At 41.2% G+C, this 23,127-nt stretch overlaps 1 protein-coding gene across 1 annotated transcript in view; it reads left to right on the top strand.

Annotated features, from left to right (window-relative positions):
- PLCXD3 (phosphatidylinositol specific phospholipase C X domain containing 3) overlaps positions 1-23,127 on the top strand; it is a 95,409-nt gene that overhangs the window by 43,923 nt on the left and 28,359 nt on the right. The window contains exon 2 of the mRNA XM_032212529.1: positions 22,113-22,821. Coding sequence (XP_032068420.1) covers positions 22,113-22,821 — 709 coding nt within the window. The remainder of the gene's footprint in view (positions 1-22,112; positions 22,822-23,127) is intronic.

Below are 23,127 nucleotides of genomic sequence, written 5' to 3' on the forward strand. Positions count from 1 at the left end.
CTCCCCTTGCCATAGAGTCTTCTCCTGGCACACTGTGCTTCTCTCCCCACCACCACCAGAAGCTCCTCTCAAAATTGTGGTGCTGACTGTGACGGAGCCACAGCAGAGGGAGGAAAGAGCCACATGCGGCTCCAAAGCCACAGTTTGCTGACCCCCTGCCTTAAGAGATGCAGGTTTATCTGGGCTAAACTTTGAGAGGGTGTGATTCCTGCTTTCAGTTATTATTTTATTGTAGATCTTCAGAATTTGTTGGGTTGGTTGGTCAGTAAAATTAAGGCCGATTCTTCTGATCTTTTTCTTTAGCTGTTGGGTCAGCAGACCATGGTTTAGGGCTAAGTGTGAACTCTGTTGAAATTGTGGAAAGAATTAAGAACAAAGTGCTAAATGTACTGAGACTGGCAAAGCAAAAGGACCTCCTAAGGATTTGTCCTGCAAGCATGAAAAAACAACAGGAGGGAAATGGCAACTGCCACTAGGCAATCAGTAGGATCATAAAGTCCAAATTTATGCTCAGGGCTGATGTCCTGGCACTTTGGAGACCACCGCAGGAGGAATAGGCTGCAAATCATGGCAGGTTGGAAGCTCTTGGTAGGCAAAGGGGATTGAGGAAAGATTATTAAAAAATGCCATCCTTGGGACGCTGCTTTATCTGTTTTCAAACAGTTAGTGGGGAAAGGGACTGTTCCTTTGCCTGGGCTCAGCATCTCAGCATTTTACATGGCGAGGCAAGTGATTTGATTAGAGCATTGTTTTCCTCTATTCTGCCTGGCCAAGCTCAGCTATCAAGTAATTTACAAGTGGTTCTTGTTTCCGTTCTTCATCTGCAAGGCAAATAGGATTATTTTTCTCCCCCATTCATCCTAACTCATCCAGGCTGCCTATTCACAGTTCAAAGACTCAGGTCCCTCACAAGATGGGAGTCTGTCTGGATGAATCTACTTTAGAGGGGAAGGGTGCATGACACCCACTTTCCGTACACTTCATTATGTTCTGGTGGAATGGTTGCTGCCTGTTTTGGCCGTGAGTTCCTGTGTTGACTTTCAATTGGAACCTCATTTTGGAAGACCTGTGAAATTTCCACACATGTATTGGACTTCTATGAAAGGTTAAATTCTGCTTCATTTTGGAATGAGCGGATAATGGTTTCCTAGAAATCCAGATTAGATAGATCCGTGATGGCGAACCTATGGCACACGTGCCACAGGTGACAGGCAGAGCCCTATCTGTGGGCATGTAGGCTGTTGACCCAACTCAGCTCTGCCACACATAGTTGTGTGTCTCCCATTGGCCAGATGATTTTCAGTTCTCTCCCGCATATGCGTAGGGAGCAGGCTGCATGCGGGAGACATGTGCACATGCGCAGGTAGGGGTTTGTGCAGACGTGCATGGAGGTTTGTGCACACACGCATGTGTGGGAGTGGGGAGGGATGTGGGGGTGCCCCCATGGCCCATTTTGGGTCCCAGGATGCCTCAGGGAGGCCTACTAGGCCCCAAAGAGGGTGCAGGGGGGGTCACATGCACATGCGCAGGGGAGGCAGGCCACATGGGGGTGGGGTGTGGCACACACATTGCATTATGTGTGTGGGCCTGTGCACGCACTGTTGGCACATTGTGCAGTAAAGCCTACTGTGAATAACAATTGTAGTGTACATTTTTTTAGCCAGTTGAACATCCTTGTACATGAAATATCCAGTCTTGGGTAGATTTTTGATTCTTGGCTTTTTGATTCTGAAACAACAATTCTCTTTGCTTCCAAATAGTGAATTTGAACAACTGACTTATGTTCTATTTTATACTAACAGGCTACATCCTGCACGAACCCTTGTATCTTTTGCTCCACTTTCAAACAGAAGGACAGACACCATGTTATCCAGCCAAATCTGCTTGTACTTTAATTCAGTAGACAAAGATTGCTAACACCTTCTAGCCAACACATCAATTCATGTGTCACGTTCTTGGTGCAGCATTCAGTCTAGCAGCATATACAGCCAATTTTTAGATGGCCATTTTTATGGTGAACAGCAAAACAATTTAAATATTGTGTTGAATACAGCCACAGTTCTGGGATGGATAGAAGTTAAAGCTGTACTGTGCAATATAGGAAGAGTCAACATTTTGTCATAGTGCAGAATCTTGGCCTTTTCCCTTTTTCCACCCTAGAAAAAGAGCTTAGAGATGTGGCAGAGGATATACGTGCTCATACTAAGACACATAGAACCTACAAATGTTACAATATGGACTGAAGCTGTTCGCAATCCATTTCTCTTTCCCACCATTGTCCCTCAATGGTACATCAGCATTCCATGGCTTCTGAACTTATATTCTTACTACCCTAACCGGAGATATTATTACCTGTTTGTTTTTTCTTTCATGTTTTGCTTTTTCAAGCTGTAGGGTTCTTCCAAACTGTTAATACATTTGTCTGAGTTAGGAAGACATCTTTTAGAACAAGGGTGTCAAGCTCAAGATCCACAGGCCGGATCTGGCCCGCGGGTGCTTCGATCTGTCCTGGAAACAGCCGAGGACTGGCCCACGGTGCCTCTGCCAGTGAAAATGGAGCTCGGGAAGGCTGCACACGGCCCTTCCGAGCTCTCCTTTCACTGGCAGAGCATTGCAGGAGGCTGTCACAGCTGAAAACGGAGCTCAGGAGCTCATTTTAGCTGGCAGAGTGCTCTGGCCACCACCGACGCCCCTGACACAAGTAACATTGAGCTGGCCATGGCCACCCTGGCCTCGCCCACCCTGTCCCCCTGAGGTCAAACACAACCCTGATGCAGCCCTCAATGAAATCGAGTTTGACACCCCTGTTTTAGAATAACAGAAAGCTACAGTTATCAAGCAGTGATCTAGTGATGCAAATAGAAGATGCTTTAATGTTTAGAAATCTTTAGAATGTCTAACTTTTTGGTTCCTTTACTTACTGTTTGTTTCCTTCTTTTTTTTGATAATTTGTAAGCCAGTTTTAATGATTAACATTGTCTTCAAATACTGAAAAATGGCTGGGAGAGCATCCTGGACATAGGATTCATTACTGGGAACCTGGCATAAGGATTTATGGCATATAAACATATTTCACAAAAGCAGACTGCATTATGCAAATATTCATCCATCTTTCCTAATAAATGTAAAGAGCATATGCAAACTGAGTTGGATAGAACACTGCAGTTGGATAATTATAGCACAGTAATCTTAGTGACTATGGAAGTCAGTCACAGCATAACAAAATTATGACTATTTGTCAGCAATTCAAATTCTGCATGCCAAGTGAATGAAGCTACTCCAGACAATGAATATACTTTCAGAGAAAATAGTAATTATTATTGTCATACTTACCTCTGAATTCCTTTTATGTGGAAGCATGGTGATCCATTTGACTTCTGCAGGTCTTTGCTGATGATTACATTGAATACAATGGAATAAAACCCCTCACTCTTTGCCTTTATAGAACCAGTGCCATCAAATGTTTCCAAAGTTCCTGAATGTTGTGTGTTTAGAGCAGGGTGTCAAACTCACGTCGTCACCGTGGTGTAATCTGTGATCCCTTGCATTGGGATGGAGTTGGGGCAACCGAATGGAGCTGAATATTTACTGGCCTTTTTACACATTGTGCCCAGAGAGACATATATCTGCTGCTACCTAGGATTGAACTCACAGCTTCCTGATTGTGACGCGAGAGCTTCACTTCTAGGCCACTGCACCACTCCTCAGATCTAAACACAGTTGTTCTATTAAATTGGTGTACTCCAACAAATATAACGGGTGTGCAATATTCTATTCCATCTTAGGACAAAGTATGTGTCAGGCCTGCAATTATATTCCTTTTAGAATTTTGGCCTGTCACACTTTCTCTTATTTCATTATGCTGTTTCTTTAGTATAGTTGATGGGAGGGGGGAATAGACAGGAGTAGGATTGTGGAATGTGTTGTTGTCATTCTTTTCTAGAAGCCAAGGTCATCTTTTGTCTCCGCACTTTTACACCTGACCGGAAGCAGCTGGGTGGAGACGCCAGCGTGGAAGAAGAAGATTGGACCTTGTGATAGATTGTGGGTGTGGGGACAAGATCATGAACTTTTAACTGGATAGAATTCTGATGTCATTTCCAGAATTGGGAATAACATAGCATAATGCCAAGATGTCTGATTTATTAAATTGGAACTTTAAGGATTGTTTTGCCTTGGACTCTGATTTAATTCTACATGCTACTTGGAACGCTGACAGCATGTGTATTTAGTTGGAAATATTGAAAAATAAATATTCAACTTTCCTTCTTTGAAGCTTTAAAAGCTTTCATTCCAAATGAACATAAAAGGATATAAAGAACAACAACAAAAAACCAAAGCAGTTCTTGTTTTTCTCATTATCTTTCAACTGCAAAATGAGATTTGATGAGAGAGGGTGGGATGGGAAGAATCCCAGTGCAGTGATAAGAAATTAAAATCTGTACAAAGTCTTTTTCGTCTTCCTTCTCTCTTGGCAAGGAGACATTTTGTACATTGTGTTGCTGGCATGCTTTAATTACCCCTAATTCACACTACTTTAGAATAACTGTGGAGCAAAACTCTGATGCACTTGTTGTGACAGGAATGCATGATTTTCATCATCATATGTACATGGAAGAGTGCAGAAGCTGCTAATGTACCAGAGTGGATAGTTTGAACATACCAAGCTAAACAACCAAAACCATCAATTTAACTTTTAGTATGTGATTCCTGAACAGATACAGTCTTGCCAGGCACCATGTAGAGGTGAACAGATGAAGAAGGAACTAGTTTTTCCTAGTGGTGCAGCAAGACTTCACTGGTAGTATGATGGTATTTTATGTGTACTTGAATAAGTTTAGTATAATCTATGGAGATAGGGATGTGATGGCTCAGTGGCTAAGACACTAAGCTTGTCAATCAGAAAGGTCGGCAAATCAGTGGTTCGAATCCCTAGCGCTGCGTAACGGAGTGAACTCCCATTAGTTGTCTCAGATTCTGCCAACCTAGCAGTTCGAAAGCGTGTAAAATGCAAGTAGAAAAAGAGGAGCCACCTTTAGTGGGAAGGTAACAGTGTTCCATGCGCTTTCGGCATTTAGTCATGCCGGCCACATGATCACGGAGACGTCTTTGGACAGCCCTGGCTCTTTGGCTTTGAAACGGAGATCAGCACTGCCCCCTAGGTCAGGAACAATTAGCCCATATGTGGGAGGGGAACCTTTATCTTTATTGGAGATTCTCAGTCAACTCTGATCCAAAGGTGCTTTTTCAAGAGGAAATTGGACTTTCTTTATTTGCTCGTTGAAGGCCTTTCACTTCTCATCCGAGAAGCTTCTTCAGTTGTGACTGAATCATGGGGAATGGAAGGATTTATATTCCTTGCAGTAATTGGTCATTAGCACTCTTTCTAAGAATCATTGAGTTCACTTGGAGGTTAAACCTGTGCCCTCAGGGTCACTTGAATAGTGCAAATGGGTGTGGAACCTTTTTGGAACTGCTGAAAGTTCACACCCTCACCAACTCTCAGAAAGGATACTAAGAAGAGGGAAAGGAAGGGGAAATATTTAAGGAATATGATAGAGTTTGATTAGAGATTGAATAGTAGAGGGGGGGAGAACATTCTTCCTCCTACAGCAAACTATCTCTAATATTTCAGAGAATATAGTGTTTGAATGAAAATTCTCCATTCTAGCTCTAAATGCTGAAGCTATTACCAACATTTATTAGTGTCCTTGTATTCCTAGTAGGTTCTTGTCTTCATGATTTTGGACGGATACATTTTGGTGTGAGATACCCTGGGCAATTGTCATTTTTCTTCAGCATTTATCTTGTCTGGTAGGCTTTGGGTTGGAATATAAATCTCAGAGCAGGACATTAATGTGTCTTGTCTCTCTAGTAACATATTATAGGTGCATATTATAAATGCCTATGCATGAATATAAAGGCTTTCTACAGGACACCATTGAATAGTTGATCTATTGCAGCTACACACGGGGTCTGTTAGGCATTTATATTTTTCAAGGATGTCAGAAGAAGAGGAGGAAGAAGAAGGAGAAGGAGAGGAAGAAGAAGAAAGTGGAGGAGGAGGAGAAGACAAGGAGGAAGAAGAGGAGGAGGAAGAAGAAGAGGAGGAGGAAGAAAAAGAAAGAGGAGGAGAAAGAGAAGAAGTTGAAGAAGTTTGTTTTTACATTAGGTGGTGGGGCTTTGATTAGTGTAGCATTTGGTGGAGTCTTTGCCAATTGGGAATGGGGTGGTGGTGAAGCTACGGATCTTTGTTAACACCGTTTTAATTGCTTCAATATGGGGTGTGGGCATCATGGATGACTTTCCAATTTATTGAAGCAAGGTTTTCATTGTCCATTTATCCAAGTAAGAATAGGCTAAATTTCAGGAAAGTAAACTTTGGAATGTAAATGATTAGGATTAGTAATCTCTCAAACCAGAGTTGCTATTCAGCCAATTCTGGCAGGTTCTGGAGAACCGGTAGCAGAAATTTTGAATAGTTCAGAGAACTGGCAAATAGGCTTGTCCTGCCCCTGCTGCTTCCCAGCCTCCCAGCTGATCTTCTTTTGTTGCCCTGAACAGGAGAACGGAGCTGGAAAGCAGGTTAGGGGATGTGGAGGGAATGGGGATTTTGCAGTATCCTTCCGCTGCCATGCCTACAAATCCACACCACGCCCACAAAGCCACACCCACAGAACCGGTAGTAAAAAAAAATTGAATCCCACCACTGGCTCAAACCCATTCTCAGCCATGTGATACCTTTGCTTTGTCATTTATAATAGGAAGAGTGAGGTTATGGAAGATATCTGGCAGCTTTGGCTAACCTGGTGCTCTACAAATGATCATGCTGGACAGTTTTTATTTCTTATTGTTTGTTTCAAGTCCTGATTTATTTCCACAAAGAAAAAAAAACTGCTTAGAATTTTAAAAAAGTAAAAAGTGTCCTTAGATCCTTAAAGGATACTTTCTTTCCCTATTGTCACAGATTCATATTGGAATAAAACATTAAAATAAGCAAAACATGTGATGCCTATTTTCTTGGGGAAGATTGAGATGAAGCCAAGAAAAATTTGCAGAAGACTGAGTGCCTGATATAAGCCATTTCTGAAATATGAATTCCCATATCCTTGACAGAGTCTTAGAGAAATTGCTGCCTAGGCAAAAGAACTGAAACAAAACAAGATTATGTTTGAAAGCAGCTTAGGCAGATACTTCCCTAACTTACTGAACTCTAAGAGGGAGAAGGTACAACACAATCAAATTCTGTTATTACAGCCATTCTCAAAAAATATATATATGTAGTTTTAGTCTTTCTGAGGAATTGGTTTCCTGGTCTGGTCTACCGCGTGGGACTGAAATAAATCTTTTGTGCTGTAACTCCTCCTCTTCCTCCTCCTCCTCCTCCTCCTCCTCCTCCTCCTCCTCCTCCTCCTCCTCCTCCTCTTCCTCTTCTTCCTCCTCCTTACAGCTCATTGCTACCCACCTTCACCTAAGTCAGGAGGGTCAAACTGGATTTCTTCAAGGGCCGGATCAGCATTGTAGTTCTCTGCAGGCTGGCAGGGGGGCAGGGAGATGGGGGAGATGGGATGGATGCCTCCTACAAAACTCCTACAGCACCCTGCCAGCCAAAACGGGGCACGGGAGGCACACAAAGCCCCCTCTGCCCTGTTTTTGGCCTGAATGGGGGGCAATGAAAATGGGCCAGGCGGGGGCCTCGTGGAGCTTCTGTGTGGTCCATTTTTGGTCAGCAGTGTGCTGCTGGAGGCTGAAAACAGGTTGTGCAGGGGCTGCACATGCCCCCCATGGCCCGTTTTGGCTGGCAGAGGCACCACAGGCCAGTCCTTTGATATTTTCAGATTGGCCCTGTGCACCAGATTTAAGCACACCACAAGCCAGAACCGGCCTGCAGGTTTGATTCCCCTGACCTAGATAATGGTTCCTACATCTTTCCATCAAGTACATCTTCTTTAATTTCCATAAAGCCTCCCCTCCCTCCACATTTGCAAGGCCCTTTTGTTTCCTGGACCAGGAATGCCAGAAGAAAGACCCAGTCTGGCAATAACATCTTGAGAGACTGTGATAACAAAACAAATGCCAACCTCTTTTCATACTTCTGGATCTGTTGGTATCAGTGGTGGGTTTCAAAAATTGTTGGAACCTACTCTGTGGGTGTGACCTCCTTTGTGGGAGTGGCTTGCCACCCATGTGACCGGATGGGAGTGGCTTGCCACCCATGTGACCGGATATGAAATTATGAATTAGTACTTAGGTCGGTCCAAGTAGCTATTCAGAAACTCTGGCATTGAAGGATGCAAGTCTTAAAGCCGTCAAGTTACAAGATCCTTGCCAGTGGTGGGTTTCAAAATTTTTTGGAACCTCTTCTGTAGGTGTGGCCTGCTTTCCGGGTTCACTGGTAGAACCTCTTCTAACTGGTTCGGTAGATTTGACGAACCGGTTCTACCGAATAGGTGCGAACTGGTAGGAACCCACCTCTGGTTGGTATGCTTTTGACAAAAGATCTCAGAAAAGGGGTTCAAGTTCTTCTCAATTTAGAACATCCGTCCTGGCTATGGAATGCTTTCCAATTTTAACCCAAGTTATCACATAGAAACCAGGGGAAAGTGACATACAAATTCTGCAGACAGTCTAAATTCTGCAGACAGTCTAAAAATATACATCCAAATATGCCTTGGAAGAACAGTACAGATTGTACTGAAGAAAATAGGAAAAGGGAAAAGAAAGAAGCCAGAGAACCAGAAGGCCTCCTTTGGGGATGAGCTCCAGTATTTATTGTGAAGACCATTTTTTAAAATTAGTTGTGTAACCATGAGCACTGTTCTGCAGAGATTTTTCTTCTTCCGCCATCGCTGCCAAAATCTATTAAATTTAATTATATTTACAGAAAAGTAAGTGATACCTCATACATGTATTGCTTTTTAATGAGAAAAGGTTACATTTGCTAACTTAATGAAATGCTATTAAGACTGGTAGAATATATAGATATAGAATTTTCTCTCTTTTTATGCTCAAAGAGGTTACTTTGTCAACAAACGGCTCAATATGATTGCAAAAAAGGTGGGGGGGAACCCAGTTGTGAACAGCAAGTTGCAGGTCACTCAAGTTCTGTTAATGTCTCTAGGCTCAGTAGTGTTTTGGGGGTGGGTGTTAAAAAGTTTTAAAAGGTGTGGTCAATCTTTGGCAGGCTAGAATGTGAGCCAACAGCCTGTAATTTTGCTCAGGCATGATTTCCTCCAGCAAATATCCTCAAACCAAAGTTCAAACTTTCAGCAGTAGATTTAAAAACACATTGGGTTGGTCTTTTAAATTAGTGGGTCAAACCATTGCTAAAGTAATTGGTTCTTTGAAGACTAAGGTTCATGTTTCAAGCAGTGGTGAAATTCATGGCAGGAGAAGGATACTGCAAAATCTCCATTCCCACTCCACTCCAGGGGAAGGATATTGCAAAATACCCATTCCCTCCCCATTCCTGGGGAAAGGATATTGCAAAATCTCCATTCCCACCCCACTCTGGGGCCAGCCAGAACTGGTATTCTCCTAACTACTCAAAATGTCTGCTACCAGTTCTTCAAACTACTCAAAATTTCCACTACTGGATGACCAGAACTTGTCAGAACCTGCTGAATTTCACCCCTGGTTTCAAAGGTTATGTTAATATGAGGGAATGTGCACCTGAAGGAACAAAGGGGAAGGATTTTGCAACATGGAGCTTTCCCAAAGAGAAGTCCGGGTTAAGAGACTGCACAGTCCCAAGCAGAATGGTGATGGGGAGTAGAAGTTCAGAGTAGCCATGTCTTAGACTCTGTCAGGGAATATCTAGTAGGAAGTACAAAAATGGACAAGATTCTGTACATTAGGTGTAAGTAAGTGAAGGATTGGACTTGATTGGATTTTGCAGTGTCATCTCTGGGCTTGGGCTTGAGAGTGTATGATTTATGGCAGTGGTGAAATTCATTTTTTTTTACTACTAGTTCTATGGGTGTGGCTTGGTGAGCATGGCAGGGGAAGGATACTGCAAAATCCCCATTCCTTCCCCACTCCTAGGGGAAGGATATTGGTTTAGTTTGGTTGGTTTGGTTTATTGGATTTATATGCTGCCCTTCTCCCAAGGACTCAGGGCGGCATATAAATATTGCAAAATCTCCATTCCCTCCCCACTCTGGGGCCAGCCAGAGGTGGTATTTGCCAGTTTTCCAAACTACTCAAAATTTCCGCTACCGTTTCTCCAGAAGCTGTCAGAACCTGCTAAATTTCACCCCTGATTTATGGATTACTAGTAGTATATAAATATACTACTATAAAGTAGTATATTTGTTTAGCTTTGTGCACAACTTGTCCATCCCCAAATCTTAGGTATAGTCCAGAAGTGGCATTCAGCAGGTTCTGACCAGTTCTGGAGAACCGGTAGCGGAAATTTTGAGTAGTTCGGAGAACCAGCAAATACCAACTCTGACTGGCCCCATCCCCATCTATTCTCTGTCTCCTGAGTCCCAGCTGATCAGGAGGAAATGGGGATTTTGCAGTATCCTTCCCCTGCCACACCCACCAAGCTATGCCACACCCACCAAGCCACTCACACAGAACCAGTAGTAAAAATATTTGAATCCCACCACTAGTGTAGTCTCAAAGATGCTTTTTTCAAAAGGCAATTGCACTATGTTTTTTCCTTGAGGAAGATGTTTCGCTTCTCATCCATGAAGCTTCTTGTGTTCTGACTGGATGGTGGGGGTGGATGGAACTATCAGAACTGAAGAAGATTCTTGGATGAGAAGCAAAACATCTTTTTCAAGGAAGAAAACATAGTCCAGTTGCCTTTTGAAAAAGCACCATTGAATCAACCATGACTCAGATGATTGAAAATATCTATAGACACTTGGGTGTCTTCAAACTTTATATTTTAATCTGGTAAAATAAAAGGAATACTAAATAAATGGGGAGGTAATCATATTAATTAATTAAATTTGAATGAAAAGTTTTTATTTTTCCTTGGGCAATTCTTTAACTTGCCACTGTTGGCTACACCGTTTGAAGTATAGCCTCCGGCACATCACTTAGAAGTTAAAACTACACTCCTTTGCTCTGCTTATTTTGAGTCTCTGGCCACTCCATTTTATAGGAAAATATGGATTTTCAGTTTTAAAAAAGAAAAAAAAAGCTTCGCACATCCATTAACATCCAAATCTGTCTATGCTGATATAGCTCAGTCACTTAATAGACACAAACATAATTAAGTTTTGTTGTATATCATTTTACATTAGAAAAAAGGAAGAATGTTTTATTGGAGAAACTTAAAAATAATTAGTGAAATAATTTACTCTGCAATTACTTTTAATGTATAGTAAATAAAAATGTATGACAGTTGTTTCTGACTGGCATAAAATATATGTATGCATATGCATATATATGTGTATGTTTTTCTGTATGCATATGTGTATGTGTATATGTACCGATATATGTATATGTATATGCATACGCAGTTATATTTTTCTATTAAGAACTAATATATTTAGCAATGTATCATGTAATCTTCCATCAGCAGTCAAAATACAAAGTAGAAGTTAGCTACGGTTCTGGAAGTGTTCAAATCTGGAAGATACAATGCATACATTTCAGTCTTTCTCCTTGAATTAACTTGTAGAATGGGTACTACAGGTAAAGCATAACATTCCTATAAAGGGGACAATGGAGAAGGACATGGTTGAACAAATATATGAGTCAGGAACATTTTGATGTCTATATGACATCAATATAGATGTCTACATTTTGATGTCTGGTACTGACAACAGTACCAGAAGGCAAAGCAGTGAACTGAGCTGATATAAAAGTGTGGGAAGATTCAGTATTATAGAGTTAACTATGGCCATGGAAAAGAAGGCCAGACTCCTAATGCTTTAGAAAGCCATTCCTAAATCCATTCCTCCATTAGCAATAGCAATAGTAATAGCAGTTAGACTTATATACCGCTTCATAGGGCTTTCAGCCCTCTCTAAGCAGTTTACAGAGTCAGCATATTGCCCCCACAGTCTGGGTCCTCATTTCACCCACCTCGGAAGGATGGAAGGCTGAGTCAACCTTGAGCCGGTGAGATTTGAACCGCCGAACTGCAGATAGCAGTCAGCTGAAGTGGCCTGCAGTATTGCACTCTAACCACTGCACCACCTCGGCTCTTTCTCCCTCTTCTTCTTCTCCTCCCTTCTTCCTTTCTCTTTGTACTACTCCTGCTCTTCCTCTTCCCCTTCCTACCCTCTCTCCTTCTCTTTCTCCTCCTTCCATCCTCCTCTCCTTACCTCTTTCTTCTTCCCCTTGTCTTCCTTTCTTTCTCTTCTTCTCTCTCCCTTTCTTTTTCTATTATTGTTGGTGTATATTTCAAAACTCAGTTTATGTTTCCTTGGGATGGTATTTCTGTCAGCCCAGATGTAATTTAGTATCATTTCTTATTCCCTTACCTTCACTAGTCTATTCTAGATATGTTTCTTCCCCTTTATATCTCATTCTTGAATATATACTTATATGTTTAATATTTTCTTTTCTGATTTCCCCTTCTCCCCCCCTTTTACTTTATCTTCTCCCTACTTTCTTTTCTAGTTTGCTTTCTCTAGCCAGTCATAGAACCTTCCCCATGTCTTGAAGTACTCCGATTTCTCTTTATCCTTTATTTTCATTGTCAAACTATTCATCTCTGCACAATCTAATATCTTTTTTATTATCTCTTTGTACATTAGTATCTTATTTAATTTCCAATTTTGGGCAAATACAATATACTTTTATCATACCACAAAAAAGCATGCCAACCCAGATGCAAATCATGCCCCTCCAGTGTCAATAATCTTGTATTTCTCAATAAAATCCATTCTTTCATTCAAGCTAGACCCGCTGCTTGATAGTACAATTCCCAGTTTGGTAATCCAAATTCACCTCAAATCCCTGCATCTTGTAACATTTTTATGTTAATTCTTGCTTTTTCCCCTTGCCATATATATTTCCCCACTATTTTGTTCATACATTCAAAGAACATTTTCTCTAGTTTTATCGGTATTGTTTGGAATAGTTATAACAATCTTGGTAATATATTCATCTTTACTACTGCTATTCTTCCCATCAGTGATAATTGTAGTTTTTTTTCCATCTTTCCAAGTCTATTTCTATTTGTTTTCTCACCTTATAATAGTTATCCCCCTTTAGTGTTCCACATCTTGATGTCAAGTGAATACCCAAATATTTCACTTTTTTCACCACTTGTATGTCCAGTTTCCCCATCAACTCTCTTTTCTGGTTTTTTTGTCATATTTTTCATCAGAATTTTTGTTTTATCTTTATTAATGTTCAAGCCCGCTACTTCTCCATATTCTTCTATTATTTTAACTAGTTTTGGCCCTGATTCTATTGGGTCCTCCATAATAAACACCAAATCATCGAAAGAGGAGCCAATGTCGCAACGATATGGTTGTGTTGTCTCAATGCTCTGAGACCACAGCCAACACTTTTGCCGCTGGGTGGTCCAAACGGACCTAAACTGTCCCGAAGAAATGGTGAAAAGGAAGAATATGTCTTGCTGATCTCGGGGATAAAAAATCCCTGAAAGAAGCAAGAGAAGTTCTTCAAGCTGGTGACAAAAAATCCAGTCATGGCTGACAAAGTCGGGGCGGCTCCAAAACACAAGGATATGGAAAGAGAAAGTGTTTCCAGCTGGTGAGGATTTTTTTATTGTTTTAAAGAAGAGACTGCCTATAAAAACTTAAAAATCAATTTAAATTGAAGAATAGAAGAATCAAGCAGCAGAATTAAATTTGGAATGGTTTTGGACAGTAGTTATCTTACTTTTTAAATGCTATTTTCATGGATCAAATCTATGCAAACCTTTTGAAATGGATGGATTAAGTTTTCTTCTTCTATTTTCTCTTTGTGACTCTCTGTAATCTATAGACTAAAGTTTTCCTCTTTTATTACTGTGGGTATTTTTCTAATTGATTGGACCTCTTTTTCTAACTTGAAATACAAAAAAAGATACAAAAAGAAACTCTTTAACAGTGTTTCTGTTTGGAGGCTGGGAGGTTTTGTTGATCGGAGCTTTGTGTATTCAAAATGGAACATTTTTTTTCACGGATTGTTTTGACTTGGCACCACAAGTTTTACTGTTTGGCTACAGAGTAATAAGAAGAGAAACACACAGATGTCCCTTTGAAGTATATTTTCAATCAGAGAAAAGTGAAAACAACATTCTTTGTGAATCTGTGCTTTAATTTTATTAACCATCCAAGCTAGAGGAGCTGTGCTCGTTAGAGTGGCACAATGTCAAGAGAAAATAGAAGTCTTAACTTTGCAAAATATATTTTCAAAACTACAGAAATTATCAAATATGTTGTGGGAATCTAGCCATGGTCTTATTAAAAGGAAAATAACAATATTTTATTTATTTAATTATTTAATTTGTCGAACATGTACTAGATAACAAGTATAAGTATAAACATGGACATGAACAAGGAATGAGTACAAGTAAATAGAAACACTAAGGACAGGGACAATAGGATGATGATGCGCTTATGCACGCCCCCTTTTACAGACCTCTTAGGCATGGGGTGAGGTCCATGGTAGACAGTTTAAGGTTGAAGCTGTGGGGGTTAGAGGATGTAACAATGGAGTCAGGTAGAAAATTCCAGGCATTGACCACTCTTTGCTGAAGTTGTAATTTCTGCAATTGAGTTTGGAGCAGTTTACCTTGAGTTTGTATCTATCCTGTTTCTCTGAAAATAAGACCTCCCTGGATAATAAGCGCAAGTGGGCTTTTGAGTGCATGCACTAAAATAAGCCCTCCTCCAGAAATATTGCAACATAGCAGCAGCCATGAGGTGACTGCCTCCTGCAGCTCAAAAATAATAAGACCTCCCCAAAAATAAGGCCAAGTGCTTATTTTGGGTGCCAAAAGAAAATAATAGCAGTGGACTTATATACCGCTTCATAGGCCTTTCAGGCCTCTCTAAGCGGTTTACAGAGAGTCAGCATATTGCCCCCAACAATCTGGGTCCTCATTTTACCCACCTCGGAAGGATGGAAGGCTGAGTCAACCCTGAGCCGGTGAGATTTGAACCGCTGACCTGCTGATCTAGCAGTAGCCTGCAGTGCTGCATTTAACCACTGCGCCACCTTGGACCCTGTCTTATTTTTGGGGAAACATGGTATTGTTCGCCTGTGTATTATTGAGGTTGAAGCTGAAGAAGTCATTGACAGGTAGGATGTTGTAGCAGACAATTTTGTGTACTACACTTAGGTCAGACCATAGGTGGCGTAGTTCTAGGTTGTCCAAGTCAAAATTTCAAGCCTGGTGGCATAAGGTATTCTGTTGTGATCAGAGGAGTGGCGTACTCTTCTCATAAAATATCTCTGAACTTATTCAATTGTGTTAATGTCCAATATACAGTGTGGATTCCAGGCAGATGAGTTGTATTCAAGAATTGGTCTGGCAAAGGTTTTATATGCCCTAGTTAGCAATACAATATTACTGGAGAAGAAGCTTTGCAAAATTAGGTTAACAACCCTTAATGCCTTTTTGGCAATACTGTTACAGTGGGCTTAGATAGTTTGAGATGAGTACCCCTAGGTCTTTGACTGAGTGAGTGTTGTCTAGGAGGTCGTAACCGCCCAGCTTTTAATTTGGTGTTCTGATTTTTGACGCCAATGTGTAAGACAGAGCATTTGTTGGTTGAGATTTGGAGTTGCCAATTATTTGACCATTCAGGCACATAGTCAGAGTTGCTTTGTAGGGCAGTAGCATTGTCAGTGGTGTTGAATAGTTTTACATCATCAGCGAAGAGGACACAGGTGCTTATAATATGATAGCAAAGGTTTATACGTTTTGCTTATCTAGATTTAGCATAATTGAGCCTAGCCAGCATGATTACTGTGACATTCTGCACCAGCTGAAGACCCCATATCATAGAACGCACTGGACAATTTTAGATGCAAGATATAAATAATATGATTGCTTGGAGAATAAGTTGGAGTAGCCACTCTTAACTATTGGAGACATCCCGGATTCCAGTGAGAGCAATGGGTCAACACATTTTGCCAAAGTGAAATGAAATTCTGGTTTAATTTTCTTTTTAACACATAGGAGAAGGGGTTAAAGGGATTAAAGAGACAGTACAGTTCACAAAACTTGAAATTATGTTTAAGGAGTTTGGGAACTAGTGTACTTTTGTGCTAAATTTTGGGTTATAAATTTATCACTACCTGGAAGTTTCAAATTAATGTGTCCTGGAAGGATGACTTCCATCAAAGGTATTTTTTTCAAGATCTTCCATTCTTTACTTGAAAAATGACTTTTTAAAACCCCCACGGTTCAACATTGGCAGCTCCAAACAGATTAACTGCTTAGCTGTAGATCACTGCTCTTTCTTATATGTGATTTGGGAGAAATAATGAGCTTTTAACCATTGATTTATTTTTGTTTTGATGATGCAGTACAAAACATTTTATGCTGAGCAAATAGACACATCTAAATAAATGCTTCCATTTGACTGATAGCTGATTCAATTTAAATGCCATTTGCACCATAAAAAGTCTTGTCTTGAATATATCCTCCTGAATCACTTAAAAGAGGACAAAGCAACTGAAAGAAATAAAATAAGTTGCCGTAAATGGGATTGGTCCCCATTTACAACAGCCCTCTCTGTTTTGTTACTGGATTTATTGTAAAGGTACATTTAGTCCTTCATGTCAGACACGAACGTGAAATCTTCCGGATCAATGTGATCAAAGCCTTCTACATGACAGGATTCCATATTTATCACTTTTCTTCAAGAGAAACTGGAATACTTGGATTGTAGAATAAGGTCACTACTGTTCATAGAAACACGATTATCGATCATGGTTGTGTCTTCCTTTTATCTTTTCCCCTTAGTTTATGCTTGGAAAAATCAACAGAGCATTAATTTAGAGCAGTGTTTTTTAAGCTGGGGAATTCTGGGAACTGAAGTCCATACATCTTGAAGTTTTCAAGTTTGAAAGACACTGGGAATAAGAAATGATATCAAATTATATTTGTGTTTGTGGAAATACCATCCCAAGAAAACATAAACTGAGATTTGAAAGAGATACCTATAATAACAGAAAAAGAAAGGGAGAGAGGAGGGGAGAATGAGAGGAAGAGGAGGGGAGGAAGAAAGAGGGAAGGAGAGGAGGGTGGAAGGGAGAGAAAGAGAAGGAGAGGGGGTAGGAAGGGGAAGAGGAAGAGTAGGAGTAGGGAAGAGATAAGGGAAGAAGGAAGAGGAAGGAGAGGATGATGGAAGAAAGTAGAGAAGGGAGGGAGAAAAGAAAGGGAAAATAAGGCGGTGTTACAACAGGCAGAAGGGATGGTAAACAAACCAACCCAAACTGTATATTATAACCTATTAAATGGAATAACAAATGTATAAGAATGACAAATATAAAGAAAAAGTATAATTATGTGAATGTTACTTATAATAGTACGTAAGAGAATAAAAAATAAAAAAAAGTTTGGAAAAAAGTTTGAAAAACAATGATTTAGAGAAATCCTACCTAAATCCAAGTTGTTTAGGAATTAGGAATTGCCAGAATTGAACTTGCTTGCCCAATCATCTAAGAAAAGCCTGCTGGGTAGCCCCTCTTATGTAGTTCATGGGAAGTAGATGAGGCAAGTAGACTTCTCAATGGTGGCTTCCATTCCATGGATTGTCCTTCACAAGGTTAAAGCACAATTATTCCATTATACTTTCAGCCTCTGCTTGATTTGGTCGTCTATGATAATAGGGTTTTAATTCCTTTCTACTGTCTTTTGCATTTATAGTTTGCTTTGCTGTTCCAGCCCAAAGGTCCTTAGAACTGAGATAGCCTATAAATATTGTCAGTACCCAATATTTGGAATGCTTGCTCTTGTGGAGTTAAATAGAAATAATATAATCAGGTCGAATGGGTTGCATATAACTTGATAAAACGAAGGGGAATAATGGTTGGAAAGAGATAGCCCGTTCTCTATTCCATTTTCTTTTGTTGTTGAAAGTCTTGCATAACATAAATTATTTCAAGTGGCTTTCAGACAAGTGGATCAGAAAATATACTTTTGATGTGGAAAGCAATGTTTGTATGCATGAGTCTGTGTGCATGTGTTCAGAATCCCAGATCAGGCCTTGCTGAGTTCTAAGAGAATGTCATTCAACCTTTTCTTCAGTCCAAGAGCTGCATTTGCTGCTAGATGCCCTCACCAAAAGAAAGGCTTTTAGATCTTTCTACCAAGGAAGGTTGCTTTCATGGAGAAAGAAGGCAACTACTAGCATCCTTAGTCAGTAAGCCCAGTGATGAAGGGTGCTGGGAGTTTAACTTTGGTGACATAGCATGGATGCGTGTTTGGTTTGGTCTAGTCCAGTGATGGCTAACTTTTTTCTAAAGGTGTGCCAAAACTGTATGCCTGTGCACTATCGCGCATGCGTGCCCACCCATCTGTGCATGTGCAAGCAATGCCCCGACCTGCACCTGTGCGAGGAACCCTCCCACCTGTGCATGCACAAGCGAACCCCCAGCACATATACATACACAAGTGACTCCCATGTGTGTGGGGGTAGGAGAATTTTTGCCCTCCCCAGGCTCCGGAGGCTTTCCTTAAGTCTGGGAGGGCCAAAATGGCCTCCCCCAGCCCTTTGGAAAGCCCTTGGTTCACCATCACTGGTCTAGTCTTTGCTAACCAGTTGTTGTTTGTTCTCCAAGATTTAAACATGAGAGTAGCTATCTAGAATCTTTCACATCCACTGGGAGAGTCTGTAAAGAATGATTCCCTCCATTCTTGGCCTTCAGTATGGTATGGCAAGAAGTGTACACAGAAAGAGAAAGGAATGGCAACCTGGGCTTCACAAAGGCATCTAATAATGCACTCCACAAGTGTGGGCTGAGCACATACTGGAATGCTAACTCTCGCCGCCTGAACATCTAAGCAGGAGGAAGAGAAATGCCTTTCCCCGAGGGACTATAAGAAGCTAAACCCAGATATGGGGGTCCCACCGACCCTGCCCCCCACTGCTCAGGAATGCTTCTTCTTATCTGCTCAGTGGTTACCTAATTTAGATAATGTTCCCCCAACCTAGAATGAGTTCACATCTCTACTCCTAATGAAATCCTTAGGAGGAAAAGACATAATCTTTTTTATTGGTAGAAATGCTATTCTTGATCTTATCTTCAGCTCTCGAGGCACTTACATCGGTAGTAAGGATGGAAGCTTCCCTGGCATAGAAGTAAATGAAGCATAGAGCTATGAGCAGAGCAATGAGAGATATTAAAATTGAAACAGAATCTGGCATAATGAAAATATCTGTCTTGTTGGGTTGGTTTTTTTTTTTGAAGAAATGAGAACCGAAATTTCATTTGCTGCCAATGATCCACGTTTATTTTCCCCTGGAGTTAGGTCTTTGATAGCCTGGTATCGTATTCCTGACTTTGCCTGAGAAATTTCCGATAAACCTTGGCTGCAACCAAGACTGATTCCCAAGAGCTCAGGACCATTGTGGAACAAGATCCACACAGCCAGGCTCAGTGCAAGGCTTGACATGATGTTCCAGTGATCCCACTTGCTTCCCCTCTCTGCCCACCCCCTGCCAAGAAAAATGCTGCAGTTAAAAGATAGTATGCCCTCCCTGTTATTTAAGTCCCCCCAAACTGCTCATTTTTCTATTTCAGGGGTGTCAAACTCAATTTCATTGAGGGCTGCATCAGAGTTGTGTTTGACCTTAAGGGGGCGGGATGGGCATGGCCAGCTGGAAGTCACTCATGTCAGGGGCACCTGTGGTGGCAAAGTGTTAAGGCAGGACTTTCCTCAGATCCTCCCTCACTCTCATTATGCTCTCCTTCCTTCCTTCCTTCCTTCCTTCCTTCCTTCCTTCCTTCCTTCCTTCCTTCCTTCCTTCTTTTTCCTTCCCACTTCATTCTCCTTTCTTCTTCCTTCCCCTCTTTCCTTATTTTTCCTTCCTTGCTCTCTTTCTTTGTTTTTCTTTCTCTTTCCTCTTTCCCTTTCTCCTTTCCTGTCCCTTCTTGCACGCTCAAATGCAAAATGGGAAGCATTTCTCCTTTTGTTTTGTTTTTAGATTGTTTTGCTAGCCCTCTGCCAGCGAAAATGGAGCTGGGGGGGGAGGTGTGCATGCATGACCCCTGAGCTCTGTTTTCATTGGCAGAGGGTGGCCCACCCAAGCTCCATTTTTGCAGGCAGAGTCCCCACAAGCCAGTCCTTTGCTGTTTCCAGGGCTGTCCCACGGGCCAGATCTAAGCACCTTGCAGGCTGGATTTATTTTTTTATTGAACACTTAATAAAATCCGGCCCACGGGCCTTGTGTTTGACATCCCTGTTCTATTTCCTTTGGTTTGTGATGCACTAGCAAACAGATGCTCTTTTGTATTACCAAAGAGGAAGAAAAGAAGAAAAATGAACAGGAGGAGATCCTGATGATGTTCTCAGGAAAGATAAGTGTGGCTGAACCTTCAATATGAGTGAGATAATGCTTTTTATCATATTCAGTGTAGGTTTATAGTTCTACCTCTCCCTCATTCTTTGGCATACTCTCCTTCAAAAACAGGAGAGGACCTAATTTTGCCACGCTATTGAGATATTTTATTTTTTCCATATTCAGATGGTGTGCTAGTATATCTACTGCTAAATGCGCCGTGGGCATATGTTTTCATATATGATAGGTGTAAGGTTGCCTTCACCAAGCTGCTAACATTTAAATGTGTTGAGCTTTAATTCTAAACATTTCCAGCCAGCATACTTGGTGGTTAATGCCTCTCTACAGCTTTATAATCATGGTGTGTTCTTAAGATGTTGTGCACGGTCCAGATTTGATAGATTTATCAGGCACTTACTTCATCCTGAACAACAGAGTAAAAGGATGGATAATAAATTGCAGGATAGTACCAACGTTATACACTATTCATAGATCTCGTTCTGTGAGACTGAGGTAGCAGGCGTATATTCCTTCTGTTCACCTGCAGGGATCTGGGATCTCAGCAAAGCCACCTATTGCTCAGATGTTATAGTGAACAGCTACCTGTTGCCTCAGACATTTATAATTAGTTCCTTTTAAACAAGTGCTGGGGTTATGCACTTTGGTGTATCATCTGTTTTCCTCGTTCACACTGCGGGGTATCAGTCCCATATACTTCCTGTATAACTAATGGATCAGACAAGAGCTAGGCATTCTTACCTAGGATTTATGGATGAAAACCAAATAATTGTCCTTGTTGAGTCATTGTCTGTGCCAGAACCCAGGAGAGTTTCTGCACAGATATGATTTGAGAACAAGTAGTAGCTAAGAAATCAATTCAGACATTTTTTTCCATCTAGTCAATCTTCTCTATTAATATCATTCTTTGTTCTGCAAATTTTTCATATGGTGCCAAGTAATTTACCTCATTGGTTTGTTTATTCCTTACTTCATTGCATGCCTGTCTAAAAGTTCAAGATGTTATAGAAGTATTACCGTTTCCAATCTTATTTTCATAAAAACCCTGGAGAACGAAAGAGAGAGAAGGAGACAGAGGGAGGGAGAGGGAGGGAGGATGGGAGAGAGAGAGGGGGAGATAGAGAAGGGCACAGAGAGAGGGAGGGGGAGAGGCAGAGAGGGAGACAGAGAGGGAGGGAGGAAGAGAGAGGGAGGGAGGGAGGAAGAGGGAGACAGAGAAAGAGAGAGGGAGACAGAGGGGGGGAGGGAGGAGGAGAGACAGAGACGGAGGAAGGGAGAGAGAGAGGGAGGGAGGGAGGGAGGGAGGGAGGGAGGGAGGGAAAGAGACTACTAGTGTCTTATATATACATTACACATCCATTCGTGTCTGATATAATCAAAGAAAATGTTGTTACATATATTACAACTGGCTTTTAAAATATCCATACCTTCTTTTAACCACAAATGCTGTTTTTATTTCTTTTATTAACTGTATGAATTACAGACTATCCCACCTAATTACCTGAATATGAGACAGTTAAGTAAATTGAACTGCTATTTGAATTTCAGCACATTTTCATGGAATAGTTAGGCGATCCTGATGAGTCCATGATTTCACTTATGGGTGTTCAAATCTTGCTGATTTTGTTTCAAATTATTCTTTTGTGTTATCTTTAGGGTCCCATGATTCATTTAGCTTCTATATTGATGAGGCCTCTCCAGTGGGACCTGAGCAGCCAGAAACTGTCCAGAATTTCGTCTCCGTGTTTGGAACTGTGGCTAAAAAGCTGATGAGGAAATGGCTTGCAACACAGACAATGAATTTTACAAGCCAGCTTGGAGCAGGGATACGGTATTTCGACCTTCGGATCTCCACAAAGCCCAGAGACCCTGATAATGAACTCTACTTCGCTCATGGTTTATTCAGTGCCAAAGTCAACGAGGGCCTGGAGGAGATCAGTGCCTTTCTCAATGACCATCATAAAGAAGTGGTCTTGTTGGACTTCAACCACTTCTACGGGATGCAGAAATGCCACCATGAAAAACTGGTTCAAATGCTCAAAGACACATTTGGGAGTAAAATGTGCCCAGCCATCTTTGCCCATGAAGTCTCTCTCCAATACCTGTGGGAGAAGGATTATCAAGTTTTGGTGTTTTATCACAGTCCAGTGGCTTTAGAGGTCCCATTTCTATGGCCAGGACAGATGATGCCAGCTCCGTGGGCCAACACAACCGATCCAGAAAAGTTGATTCAGTTTCTCCAGGCATCCATCACTGAGCGAAGGAAGAAGGGCTCTTTTTTTATATCTCAGGTGGTCTTGACTCCAAAGGCTAGCACAGTGGTCAAGGGGGTCACCAGTGGTCTTAGAGAAACAATCACAGAAAGGTAAGTACCTGCCCACATACTGAGATATTCTCAGATTGATGGCAATTTGTCTTTTTACTTCTGTAAGCTCCTATTAGGAAAGGCATAACAACTATTATTAATAATTGCAAAAATGTTGAAAATATTCACGCAGAAACCCTGTGCTCATCTTAACAAAAGAACAATACTTAAGTGCCTTCCAACTCTGTATCCTAGAAGGAGCAGCACCTTGCCAAGTTCCCTTCATTTTCATGTTATATCTCAAAGGAAATATTATGACCATGTCCTATGCAAGTTTCCACCAACCAAAAGTTGGCCTCACATGAC

The sequence above is a fragment of the Thamnophis elegans genome, chromosome 3 (assembly GCF_009769535.1).
Source record: "Thamnophis elegans isolate rThaEle1 chromosome 3, rThaEle1.pri, whole genome shotgun sequence".
NCBI classification, from domain to species: domain Eukaryota; kingdom Metazoa; phylum Chordata; class Lepidosauria; order Squamata; family Colubridae; genus Thamnophis; species Thamnophis elegans.